Source organism: Leuciscus leuciscus (genome assembly GCF_965113295.1).
Source record: "Leuciscus leuciscus genome assembly, chromosome: 16".
Lineage (NCBI taxonomy): Eukaryota > Metazoa > Chordata > Actinopteri > Cypriniformes > Leuciscidae > Leuciscus > Leuciscus leuciscus.
The window spans coordinates 28,956,060-28,969,592 of record NC_138740.1 but is presented as its reverse complement, the minus strand read 5'-3'; the positions used below and the strand labels follow the sequence as shown (position 1 = coordinate 28,969,592).

General features: G+C 36.8%; 1 protein-coding gene across 3 annotated transcripts; it reads left to right on the top strand.

Moving 5' to 3' along the window:
- The first annotated feature begins 97 nt into the window (after nt 1-97).
- Nucleotides 98-13,527, top strand: odf2a (outer dense fiber of sperm tails 2a). 3 transcript variants are annotated; one of them, XM_082140233.1, is made up of 19 exons: nt 98-530; nt 1,500-1,619; nt 1,744-1,848; nt 1,996-2,169; nt 4,836-5,023; nt 5,108-5,219; nt 5,385-5,516; nt 5,633-5,707; nt 5,789-5,860; nt 6,637-6,753; nt 6,927-7,112; nt 7,786-7,895; nt 8,010-8,145; nt 8,289-8,399; nt 9,272-9,535; nt 11,303-11,403; nt 11,830-11,992; nt 12,093-12,218; nt 12,293-13,527. In XM_082140233.1, the coding sequence occupies exons 1-19, from the start codon at nt 528-530 to the stop codon at nt 12,464-12,466; spliced, it is 2,469 nt and encodes an 822-aa protein (XP_081996359.1). In that variant the 5' UTR covers nt 98-527; the 3' UTR covers nt 12,467-13,527. The 3 variants fall into 3 exon arrangements, with proteins under 3 accessions (XP_081996359.1, XP_081996358.1, XP_081996357.1); XM_082140232.1 differs by having other exon boundaries at nt 5,108-5,240; XM_082140231.1 differs by having other exon boundaries at nt 5,108-5,246.
- The last annotated feature ends 6 nt before the right edge of the window (nt 13,528-13,533 follow it).

The window sequence follows — 13,533 nt, the reverse complement described above, 5'->3', positions numbered from 1 at the left end:
TAAAATAAATAATAAATATATAATTAATTCCCCTTTCTATTTTCAATGCTTTTATTTTGAAAGCCATCTCTTCACAGACATTAGGCTACTTCTCGTTTTCTCATTTTGCTGCAGTTGTAAGCTCTCTAGCGTCGGTTTATTAACGGACACTGAAACCAAATAAGAGATAGCACTTTCAAGCCATGTTTGTTGTCTGGTCGGCAAAGATTATCACGGGAATGATATTGCTATCCTTTTCATTCTACCTTGACAACAACTGTAGCTTGGGCCTTTGTTAGGCTTGGTTTCTAGGGACACCGTTGCTATAGACAGCGTACTACCATAACGTTGAGCAAGGTCAGGCGATTGTCTCCAATCACGATCACGCACCGGCAACGAAACATTTTGAATCAGCCAATCAAATGAAAAACCGATTACCCACCGGAAAATGGTTTGGAGACTCTGGGATGACAAGAAAACTCAAGTAGTTCGCAACCATTTTTATGTACATTTGACCCATATCGTCGTTTGAATGTTTGTAATTTCGCATGGTAAGATGGTTTGCAAATAAATACGTTTCACTTCATGCTTTAACGACTATGTATTGTAGATATCTTCAAACTATACTTCTCTTGGTGTATGGACAATTCTCCAGCTGCATTTGCAGCTTCTCTGTTTTATTCATGATTTCTACTTCATTTCTGTTTCGCAGTCTTTGTTTATATGTTGTGTGAAAGCTATCTTCTGCTTCCTAGCAGCTTGTAACTCAGTGTTCTCTTTGGCGTTCATTCACTTCTGAATCCATTGATGGTGCTAACGTTATATGGTTATGTAACAGTTACATACATTTGCATATCTTGAATTTGTTGTTACCTTTACATTAAGCCAGATGTCAGTCATGATTGTAAGAGTGTCTGTTGGGGTAGTCTCGGTTTACCTCTGATAGTCTTGAGTACTGAACTCTGAAACATGACCTGAAGATGTGTGACCAGTCAAATTATACTTTAGCCATGTGTTCCCAATCCATAAACAAAGACCTGATGAATATTTTATTTATATGTGTGTGTGTGTATATATATATATATGAAGAGTTCAGATGCAAAAGCCTCTAAGTGCCATCTGAAATTTTCTTCTAGAATGATCATTTTTATCAAGCTCATATATTTAAGTTCAATAATTTCACTTAAATGGCAATGCAAATTACCTATTAATTGTCATTTAAGTGAAATTACTTAACTTAAATATACAAGCTTTATAAAAATGATAATTCTAGAAGGAAAATTTCAGATGGCACTTAGAGGCTTTTGCATCTGAACTCTTCATATATATATATACACACACACGCACGTTTTTTAATTTATATTTCATGCATTTTTTAAGAGTGCAATGTGCAGCCACTTAAATAATATATGATCAAATGGCATGTATATTAATAATTATAACAGTGCTTTTCATGCAAATGGATAGTTGACCTGATGTGCAGGATTGTATGTTGCCTTATTATTATCTTTTTTATGCAGAAAAAAGCAACGAGAACAAGCTCCTCCTCCCCACCTCTGCACGTGCATGTGAACGAGACCACACCTGTGCACGTGCATGTGAAGAAGAGCACAAAATGCAGCCCTACCAAGACAGCCCAGGTATAGCATCATCTTGTAGCATGTGCATTGAAACCCATCCTTAAAATACTCTTGAAAAGTTGTGCAGCTTCACTTTCATTTCATTTCAAAGTTCCATGAGACTTGTATGTCTTTTATCTTCCAGGTTAAGACAAAAAGTGGCTTGCATCCTACTGCTAAGGTAAAGACGAGGGTCCCGTGGATCCCACCTGGCAAGGCCTCAACAAGAGAGACCTCATATAAGTGGGAGGTCAGTCAAATATTACAGATAAATTCCCATTTGTGCTTGTGCTCAATTCAATTACAATCTTTCACACTGCGGTGAGTGTAATTTTCTTTTACGGAAGAAAACCATTTTCTGTTATTTCTGATGTTTTAATGTTTATGTATGTTTTAGGGACAGACTCATCGTCTGGAGATAACGCCTCCTCAGGAACCTGAACGCTCCCAGTCTCCTCTCCGAATAGAAGATCTCTCCACTGATGAGGAAGAGGCACTCCATGGACGCATCAATCAGTACGAGAGGAAGATCGACAGCCTGATGACAGAGGTCAGCTCTCTGAAAAATGAGGTGAGAAAAGAGAGATTGGAGAAATGGATAATGTATCTGTCATTCTTTTCTTTTAGGGAGAAATATTTTACTTTATATACTGGTAAATATTCATTCATTTATAAACACACTATTACCTGTACTACTGTACAGTTTGGGGGTTGGTAAGATTTTTAATGTTTTTGAAAGAAGTTTCTAACGCCAGCCATGGCTGCATTTATTTGTTCAGAAATACAGTAAATACCATACTATTTTGAAATATTATTACAATTTAAAATAACTGTTTTCTATTGTAATATATATATATATTTTTATTCCTGTGATAGCAAAGCTGAATTTTCAGGATCATTCCTTCAGTCTTCAGTGTCACATGATCCTTCAGAAATCATTCTAATATGCTTTGGTGCTCAAGTCAAGATACATTTTATGTTGTTATTCTGTTATTTTTGTGGAAACTGTGATACTTTTTTCCAGATATTTTGGTGAATAGAAAGTTCAAAAGAAGTGAATTTATTTAAAATACAAATCTTTTGTAACATTTAGGCATGTGCCGGTATCACATTTTCATGCTGCGATTAATTGAGTGATCTTTTATCACGGTATACGGTATTATCACGATATTTTAATTGCACATGAGAAACAGATGGATTTGGGGGGGGATGTAAAAAATTAAATAAAACTTGCATCACAAGGTGTAATTGTGATTGTCAAAACATTTGGTAACTAAACTGAATTTTATTAAGTTTAGTGACAACATCATGTTACAATGATTACATGGTACAATGACTGGTAGGCTACTGTTTGTATTGCTTAACACAAATTTAACGATTTCAATTCAATACTTGGGATTTGATTTAAATCTTGATTCAATATTGACTTATTTTGGATAAATATTAGGAAGGCTACAGTAGATAGCCCACATGTTATTTTTTCTCATGAAAAAAAATATCTCACATAATGCTATGTAACCATATAGAGCCCTATCAGCTGGTATTATTAAAGGTTACAAATAACTAATTAAATCAAATATAATGTGGTTTTCATTATAATAACAATTATGTAATGACACAAGTAAAAATATAATAAATATGTAAAAAAGTGCAGTGAACATATTCAGCAAAATACTCCTCTTTATGTTTTAGTCATCTAACATGCTGCTGGTCATTAAATAGTTTAAATGTAACGTTCTGTGACACAATTGTTCTCCTGTTTCATATCAAAAGTAACCTGCTCTGTCTTGTTTGACGGTCTTCGTGTCCTCTTTGCTCCGCGATTTTTCTCTGCGTGAGAAAACGGATGTGTGGCGTGAGCGTGTGAGGAGTCTCGCGCTGAATGCGTCGAGTTGGCAGCTCTGCTTTTAGAAGCGGGATAGATCGGCGGCGGCCATAGACTGTAGGCGGCGGCGTTCCTCCTTCCGCCATGCTGCTTCTCCATGTGAGGACTGTTTACATTAGACTAGAAGTGCGCACCGGCCGCATGCTTATACACGTGGCGATTGTTTACATCAGAGTGCGCACGTGTTTCGCGCAGCATAGGCAGTGCTTGTTTAAGCGGTTGATGGAAAATAAGCTATAATGCGCGTTCTAAAAATCTAAATTCGGATCTATTATTTTTCACGGTATTTTAAAGTGCCCGCGATAACAATATCGTGCATATTCATTACCGCGATTTATCGCATTACCGAATACCGGCACATGTCTAGTAACATTATAAGTGTCTTTCACTTTTTTATCAATTTAATACGCCCTTGCTGAATAGAAGTATTAATTTCTTGTCCTCTTACCCCAAACTTGTACATTTACATTTACGCATTTGGCAGACGCTTTTATCCAAAGCGACTTACATTGCATTTTAAGGTACACATTTACATTCTTATCAGTTCTTCTTGCTTTCCCTGGGGATCGAACTCATGACCTTGGCATTGCAAGCGCCAACGCTCTACTGTTTGAGCTACAGGAAAGTCAGTTATGTACATTATGGCAATTATGTACATAATTGATTAATACTAACAGTTAAAGGCAGGGTAGGTGATTTGTTCCAGATTATTTTTTTTTTTGTTATGCTGGTTGAAAATCTCTTCACATCTTGAGAGCAATCACTAAGTTAAGTGTTTAAGGTATTTCTATACCTCCACGCACCCTGCTTGCACAGACATCACACATCATAAGCGCGTTTTATGTTATGCAGAGTTAGACTAACGTCAGTCACTGAGCACCGCAACCAAAAAAATTCCTCCTGAACCAAAACAATGACCTTATGCTGCGTTCACGTCATAACAACTGTAATTTGGAAGAGATGGAAACCCGTGACGTTATACTCTGAGGTGTTTGTGACTTGAATTTATGCATTTCAATGGCAACACTATCAACGCCGAAATGAATGTGCAGCAGTCAGGTGGTACAGGTCAGTGCTCTTTAAGTGTTTTGTTCATTATTATTGTAATGTTATGTGCTGAGACATGAGGTAGTTTTAACGGCATCTCTCGTGACGCTTTTGTTTGCTCCCTGCTGTACGCGTTCATGTGTTTGAGGAGGCGTGGTTTTAGAGAGCGCACTGAAGGGAGGGTGGGATCTTTTGCTTTCAAAGCTAGCTCGCTATTGCTAGCCTCTCTGAAAATTACCTACCCCACCTTTAATTTGTTACACATGTGAACAAATAAAAGCAAATGGTGATGTTTGTGTTTGCAGGTTGAGCTTCGTAAGAAGGAGCAGCTGCTAGAGCGTCAGTCAGAGAGGTTGAGCGCATCACAGCGTGTCATTGCTGAGCAGGAGGAGGAGCTCGCAGAGGTCGCCCGGGAGCTGGAGGCCACAGAGCAGGAGAACTCCCGCCTACGGGAGTCCATGGGGAAGATGCTAGTGGAGAATGATTTTGGGAGGTATGATGAAAACATTGACGTTAAAACATTTTATTACATATAACTAAATTTCTAATAGAATTTGAACCATTTCTTCTGGTCTAGACTAGAGAGGGACAGTATGCAGCTAGACAAAGATGTTCTACTCAGAAAGCTGCTGGAAGCAGAGATGGACAGCAGTGCAGCCGCCAAGCAGGTGTCGGCTCTCCGTGAAACGGTCAGCCATATGTCCAGGAGTGTGAGTGTGAGCAAAATACACCTTTCAGAACAGTTCTGGGTGGATTTTTCTCTACAGAACTTTGAAACCACTTTGAAACATGTTGTACGGTATCATGTACAATATCAGATATGCTTTAAAAATATTTTTTATATATTTGTACAGGAGAAAAAGATGTCAGGATCAGACTCAACACTCTTGGCCCGACAGAAAGAACTCTCGCTTCAGAAACTGGAGACTTTTGAGATCACTAACAGAGCCCTCAGACATCTTCTGAGAGAACAACATAGTCGAGAGGTACTGCTTTGCCTCTAACCAATAAATTCAAAGTATATTAATATTAGACAATTAGATTTCACTGTACTAAAAACCGTAAAGATTAATAACTTTTTTTCCTACTTGTTTTGTAACAGATGGACTCACTAAGACTCTTGGAGCAGAAAGACGAGCTTCTAAAAAGACTTTCTGATGTGGAAGAAGACAATTCGGTTTGTGTTGCGTTTGCATAAAGTATGCTGCGCTATTTTGGATTTCTTAGTTTTAGCGCTGAACTCATTTCTGTCTTCCAGCGTATTCTTGTAAAGCTTCAAGACAAAGAGAGAGAGGTTGACCAGCTCACTTCATTGTTAGAGAGCGAAAAGGTAAACTATAGGGCTGCACGATATATCAAAATGCACATCGCAACGGCTTGCGATAACTGCTTGAATTTAATACCCAAATAGATAACAAAAAGTCCAAGTTTTGGATCGCAGAGAGTAAACTGGACACATGACTGTTACATACATGTCCTTTCCGCAGCTTATATGGCCAAATACACACAAAATTATGTCAAAATGCCCGTCTTGATGAGTATTCACATAAACACAGTCAGTTATGTCTTAAGTGGACTAAACGGTTGAGAAAGAAAGCGTGCTTGTAACAGAATATTGGATCCGTGCAGCTCTTAAAGTGACAGCAGCCTAATAAACCGTCTTCACTCTGTGTGCTTAATCTTAATAAAACAGCAAAAGACAAATAGGAATTCACTCACAGCTCTTAATTTTTGTAGCTTTAATAAGAATCAGTGTATTTAATTAATAAAAAAATGTATAATTTTAATTTTCCAATTTTATTATTCAATTTCTGTTATTAAATAAATCTAATGTAGGCCTACCCAAAATCCTAAAGCCCCTGGTTTACACTGATGTTAAAATTACACAGCTACAGTAAAACACTGCTGTTCAATTTCAGAAGTTGTAGTGATGCTTTCTTCTCACAAAAAGAATGTGAACCATGCATGTTTGTTTTCAGTTTTTAAATATATTTAAATATATGTTTTTATTCAATGTCGTGCAGCCCTAGTAAACAATATTTTTTAGAATGTTTTAGACATCGGACTGTCATTTATTTCAGCCCTTATCATTTTCCATTGTAACAGGAGAGTGCAAAGACCACCAGTGAACTGTCCAAAGTCTTGGAGTCCACCCGAGCCCATCTGCAGGGTCAACTGCGCAATAAAGAGGGAGAGAATAACCGCCTTAATGTTCAGATCAGGGTAATGCATACAGCATCATTAGTATTCAAGCAACATCTACCACTATCTTATTTTATAGTGTTTATTCTACAAGACATGTCTAGACGATTTCAGATACTGTCTATATAATTCATTCAAATATTGTCTTCATGTATAATAAAATGTAAATAATATGTAAAATCCATTTGGTTCAGAATCTAGAGCGATCCATCAGCCAGCAGCAGGGGGAGGTAGATCACCTGCAGAATCAGTTGCGAGACCTCAGGCAGCAAGCAGAGGCTGATAAAGAGTCACTGAAGAAAGCCACGCGGGCTCAGAAACAACGGGCCCAGCGCAGTGAAGAAACTGTTGGACAGCTCAGCGCCCAGCTCATGGAGATAGTGAGTGGAATGAGCTCAATGTGTATACTGCTTACAGGTTTTTAAAATTACAGTTTGCTATGATAAATGTTTCAAACAGTAGTATGCTGCTGAAAAAATTGCATCTGACATCACTTCTGGTTAATTTGTCATTCTGGAAATGGAAGGTTTACAATGTACACTACTGGCCAAAAGTTTGGGGTCGGTAAGATTTTTTTTTTTGCAAGTGTGCATTAAATTTATAATGGTATCAAATATTTTATTTCAAATAAATTCAGTTCTTTTGAACTTTCTATTAATAAAAAAAATCCTGAAAAACATGTATTACGGTTTCCACAAAAATATTAAGCAGCACAACTGTTTTCAACATTGGCAATACAATTTATTTATTTTATTTATTTTTTTGCAAATCAGCATATTAGAATTATTTCTGAAGGATCATGTGAGACTGGAGTAATGATGCTGAAAATGCAGCTTTGCCATCACAGGAATAAACTATAATATATTAAAATAGTTATATTAAATTGTAATAATATTTCTCAATTTTTGATCAAATAAATGCATCCTTGGTGAGCAAAAGAGACTTCTTTCAAAAATATAATAAAATCTCACTGACTCCAAACTTTTGAATGCTAGTGTAGATTTTGTCTTGTATAATATACAAATATAAAATAATTAATCTTTTTTTTTACAGGAAGCACAGTTGTCAGATGCTGTGTCGGCTGCAGAGAACTGGAGCAGTCGCCACGCAAAAGAGATGAAGGATAAAGGACAGCTAGAGATGGAGTTCGCATTGTTAAACAGGTCAGCAGGGATTTGTGTCCCTTGTATGATTATACAAATCCTAATTCTGAATAATTGTAAACGGATGTAAAAAGCCTCCCAGAAAGCCATGCAAACCATTCTTGTGTCTTTTAGCCGTATTACAGACCTGACGGAACAGTTGCATGGGCAGGAAGAGAAAGCCCGAACTGAGAGAGAAGGACTCTTAGATCGCCTTCATGAGCTCAATAACGAGAGCACTACTATACGCCTGGAGAACCAGAGCCTTAAGGTTTGTCCATTTGCAGCCATACTGTACAAATCTCCAAATTGTTCTTTTTTCAGTTGATTGCCATTTTACTCAATCTCTCAGTTGTCCTCGTGCCTTTATGACAAATGAGTACAGATGAAAGCTGAATTGCTGTGCTTGTGCAGGCCACTTCGTCTGCCTTGGAAGAGAAGTTGTCATTGTCCCAGTCTGAGGTCCAGCAGGTCAAAGTTTCCGTGAAACAGTATGAGAGCTTGGTGGACAGCTATAAAGCCCAGGTGTGATCCTCAAATTCTAACAAACTCATTGATTAAGATTACGAATTTCAGGTACTACATTACCAGTTAAAAGTTTGGAAAAAATAAGTTTTGTTTTATGTTTTAGAAAGAAATCTCTTATGCTTACTAAGGCTGCATTTATTTGATTAAAAAAATGCAGTAAAAACGTTAATTTTGTGAAATATTACTGTTTTAATGAACTGTTTTCTATTTTAATATATTTTAAAATGTAATTTATTCCTGTGATGGCAAAGCTGAATTTTCAGCATCATTACTCCAGTCTTCAGTGTCACATGATCCTTCAGAAATCATTCTAATATGCTTGTTTGCTCAGAAAACATTTCTTCTTATTATTTAATGTTGAAAAAAATGTTGAATGCTTAGTTTTGTGGAAACCATGGTAAACTTTCATTCAAAAAGTTTGAGATAAGAGTTAAAAAAGGAAAATAAAGAAATTAATACTTTTATTCAACAAGGACGCATTAAATTGATCAGAAGTGACAGTAGATTTCTATTTCAAATAAATGCTTTTCTTTTGAACTTTCTAATCATCATTTTGGTTTCCACAAAAATATTAAATTATAATAATAATGTAACACTAAATTATCATATTAGAATGATTTCTGAAGGATCATGTGACCCTTATGATTGGAGTAATGCAACTGAAAATTCAGCTTTGTCATCACAAGAATAAAGTACATTTTCAAACATATTAAAATTGAAAACCTTTCTATTAAATTGTAAATATCTTCAGATAAATCAGTTGTTTAATTCTTACCACTCTGTGCATGTGTAGTTTTTTTTTTTTTTTTGTGTGTGTGTGTGTGTGTGTGTCCATCTATAAACTCTGCTCTCTTTCTTTGAATTGATAGGTTCAGAAGACCCGTGCCGAAGCAGACGAGTACTCTGCACGCCTGCAGGTGGCTGAAAGTGAAGCTCAGACTGTAAGAGACGAGCTAGACCAGGAGATCCAGCAGGTCAGGAAGCAGCTTCACGGTCGTCTGGCGGAACTGGAGCCACTTCCTGAAGCTCTGAGACATGCCGAACTCCAGCTGCAGGAAGCTCACGAGAAAGAACGCTTGCAAGAGAGAAGAAACGCAGAGCTCAGCACCTCCCTCGCAGAGCTACGCATCAAGGTGTGTTGTTCGGCTTAAGTCCTAGAAACTAGTTTGCATTAAATATTAAAAACACGGCCAGTTATTTCAGAAAAAAATTGCACCAAAAATTGTTGGTGGTGCAACAAAAACGTCTTAATAAAAAAAGCTACAAAAGTTTGAAAAGTATCGACAACACTACTATGAGATGTAACGTGTAAAGTAACTCATTACTTTTAATTTACACATTAATATTTGAGGTTTTTTTTTTTAATCCATTTTACTTTTCAGTTTTAAACTACTGAATTTAATTAATATTCTCTATCTTTGCCATGACGTTGTCAGTTAGACATGCACACTCATGCGTGTGTGGTAACAGAAGTACAAAAGTAACAACACATAACTTTCAATAAAAAGAATTGTACAGTAGATAATATAAACAGTAATCTTTTAAAAAGAGATCTTTTGAATGGCATGCATAACTCTAACGGACTGAAAATATTCTAAGTGTCAGAATATAATAATATTTTAAATGTGTTTTTAAAACAAAAAGGCTATGTTGTTAAATGCATTGCTGCGTTAAACACTGGCAAACCCCTGCAAGGCCTGGAAGAGAGTGAGCCTCAGCAAGGTGAGATAAAGAAGTGCAAAAATAACAATACATTATATTGTATAAAATAACTAGCAATTAGTTACTTTTTAGGGAGTAACACAATATTGTCACGCATGACTTTTAAAAGTAGCTTTCCTCACCAACGCATGTGACTGCTTACATTTACCATATCAATGGCTATTCAGAATTCAGCAACTTGGCAGGGCTGTTATTTCTCATTTCATATGCAAATAGGTTAGTCATTCCTCACAGACGCTGTAAAATTTACATACATAAGTACTAAGTACAGTAGCAGGAAGAGCCCATTTGATTCTAAAGGGTCAGTGTAAAGGAAAAGGGTGGAAAATTATTGTGTATAGCTAAATTATGAAGTTTATGTTGCAAGAAACCTTGACTAGCATAAGTAGGGCAAAATTAGTTCCTTCGAGAGGGTAGAATATTGTTTAATTTTGGTGTTATTTTTGCAATAAAAAAATTAAAGGTATAGTGGAGGATTTTCCCGAATTTTAGAAAAGAACCACCCTCTCCACTTTTTGAAAAAATGCACATGCGCAACACTCCCAAGAGGGAACGCCTATTAAACGTGTGCACGAGAGACGGCTAGCATCGCTAATCATAGCTTACATTAACTTTTACTAGCAGTGATTTTAAATGGATTTCTCCAAATAGCATGCCAAATTTGACCTGTCGAGTAGAAACTTCGCAACTGAGGCATCAGTGGGAAGCCCAACCTGTGCTTTTAGCGCACGCCAGCGTGTGAAATATTCTCCCAAAAACACTCTGGTCTTGTTTCTTTCTTCAGAGGCCTTTCTCTTCTTGTCATACAATTCGTAGACACTTTTTCTCTTGCGACCCTCAGACATTTTGAAAAAACCCGGTGAGAACGGCGAGCTTCAATGAATGGCTGAAACCGTAGCTCACCACACATATACACCTGAAAGTGCGCATGCGCAGAAAACGAAAACTACCTAGGGACGAGCACGTACAACGGCCTTACGTAAACATCACCAGAATGATTGACAATTAGGAGGACCAATAGTCTTGATGATCCACCCGGAAAAAGAAAATCCTCCACTATACCTTTAAGTAATAGCAAAAAGAATCTGTAAAAGAATTGTATTTTTAGTGACCTTCATTTGTACATAAATTATGTTTTTATTGATAGAATGTTATGTTTTCTGGTTGATTGTGTGTAGGCGGAGCAACAGGGAAGTCTGGCAGAGATGTTGAGACACAAGAACATGTTGTTACTGGAGGAAAACAAGCAGCTTCAACACAAAGCAGAGGGCCTTGAACGGTCTGTCGCTTCATCCTTTTATCCCTCATTAATTGTCTGTCATTTATTTTAAAGTATTTTTAATCTCTTAAAGGTATAGTTCTGTCAACATTTACTCATGTCGTTCAAAAACTGTATGACTTTTTTTAGTTCCAATGTTTGAGAATGTGCGATAAACAGACCTCAAGCTATAATTATCTTCATGCATAACCCTTCTTCCTTAATTTACACGGCAATAAGGAAGGCTTTACTGCAATTACAGTAATATGGCTATTGTCGATTTAGTCTTCTTTGATCTTTTTTGGTTCCCAACATTCTTAAAAAGTCTTCTTTTATGCTCCAAAGAAGAAAGTTATACAGGTTTGGATTTGAACGACATGAGGGTGAGGAAATGATAAAACAATTTTCAATTTCCCTTTAACATGCTCTATCCCATGTTGTCAACAGGAAGCTAGAGGAGTCTAACTCACAAAATCGAGACCTCATCCAGGTGATTTCAAAACGTGAAGAGACTATTCACAGCAACCAGGTGCGTCTGGAAGAGAAGTCTCGGGAGTGCAGTATTCTGACTCGACAGCTGGAGGAGGCCCTGGACGATGCTCGTCGGCAGGTCTGGCCCCAGCTGCCATGAACTCATGGATTCAATCATCTCTGTTTTCATCTTGCAAAGCTTTTCTTTGTTTTATTGAGTATTCCCTGTTGATTGTCAGGTTACCCAAACCAGGGAGCGAGCAGTCTCTAAAGAGCGTGTTACTCAGTCCAAAATTGTCGACCTAGAGACTCAACTGAGCCGAATAAAAACTGAGCTGAACCAGTTACAACGAGCCAAAGAGGAGGTCAGTGAAATTTCCCCGTTTGTGAATTTCTTTCAAATATTTTTGTCCATGAACATCCATGAACTTCCTTACAGGCTGAACGGAGATACCAGAGCCGTTTACAGGACGTCAAGGACAGACTGGAGCAGTCCGACAGCACAAACCGTAGCCTCCAGAACTATGTCCAGTTCCTAAAATCTTCTTACGTCAATGTGTTTGGAGATCCTGCTCTCACTGGATCCTCGTTCCGCACGCCTTCACCAATCTGAAAACTTTTTCACAAATCTTTTAAGACATGTATTAGTCTACTTTTCACAACTGATGACCTCTTGACTTTGCTGTGCTTTGTACTTTACTCTTAAAAGGCTTATTTATTGGACATGGTCATTCTGGTGAGTACTAAGACAGAGTTCTCTTTAGTATTACGTATCCATCAGAGAATGAGAACAGTGGTCTTATAGACAAATTCTTATCTTGTCTCATTTTGCCCTGTCTCAAGGTGGTCATTATGCGATAAACTGACCTCAAGCTATTATTATCTTCATGCATTACTCTTCTTCCTTAATTTACACGGCAATAAGGAAGGCTTTACTGCATTTACAGTAATATGGCTATTGTCGATTTAATCTTCTTTTATCTTTTTTACTTTCATCTAGTTATAATACATACAATTTGCTTTTTAGTTGTAGAATCTGATTTGACCCTCTGTATTATCTAATTGCTTTCAGCTTAAATAATATCAGTATCTACAGTATGATGATGGTTGTGAGAGGCACAGTAAGAGTCTTAATCATAATCTCTTATATCCATAAAATCCCATTTAAAACGTCATGATCACCTGCTCATATCTGAATTTGCTTAGTACTTGAATTGGTTTTAAGAGACAAAATGACAACAAACTCAGGATTTATCATTTAATTTTTTTAGCCAACGTTTTTGTTTACTATAGCAGGTTCATTGTGTGAATCTTTCTATATAATAACAATGTAGAAAGCGTCTTTTGAGTCAAGATGTATGTTAAATTGTTTTCTTCCTTAGGCTGAGAGCATAGAATTCCAGTAATAAAATGTTTATTGGTGCTATACATTTTTACATTACTGTAACGGTCCATCTTTTTGTTGTTGTTTAAAGTCATACTTGCACTTTCGTGTATTTTTGTTTTATTTATCTGATGTACCATCGTGTAAGAATAACCAAACCATAATGCTTCAATGTTTGTGCTTGAATGAAATGCAATGGTATGTATTTTTTTAATTGGTAAAAATATTTATATACATATCAAGTGTATTACACTGTACTGATGTATAAAGTCTTGTGCTTTATTAACCCACTTTGT

Excerpts from the sequence above, each read along its gene's own strand:
- odf2a (XM_082140231.1), top strand. Across the intron at positions 8,400-9,271 it reads TGGACAGCTATAAAGCCCAG|GTTCAGAAGACCCGTGCCGA; the intron begins GTGTGATCCTCA and ends TTGAATTGATAG. Across the intron at positions 12,219-12,292 it reads TACAACGAGCCAAAGAGGAG|GCTGAACGGAGATACCAGAG; the intron begins GTCAGTGAAATT and ends ACTTCCTTACAG.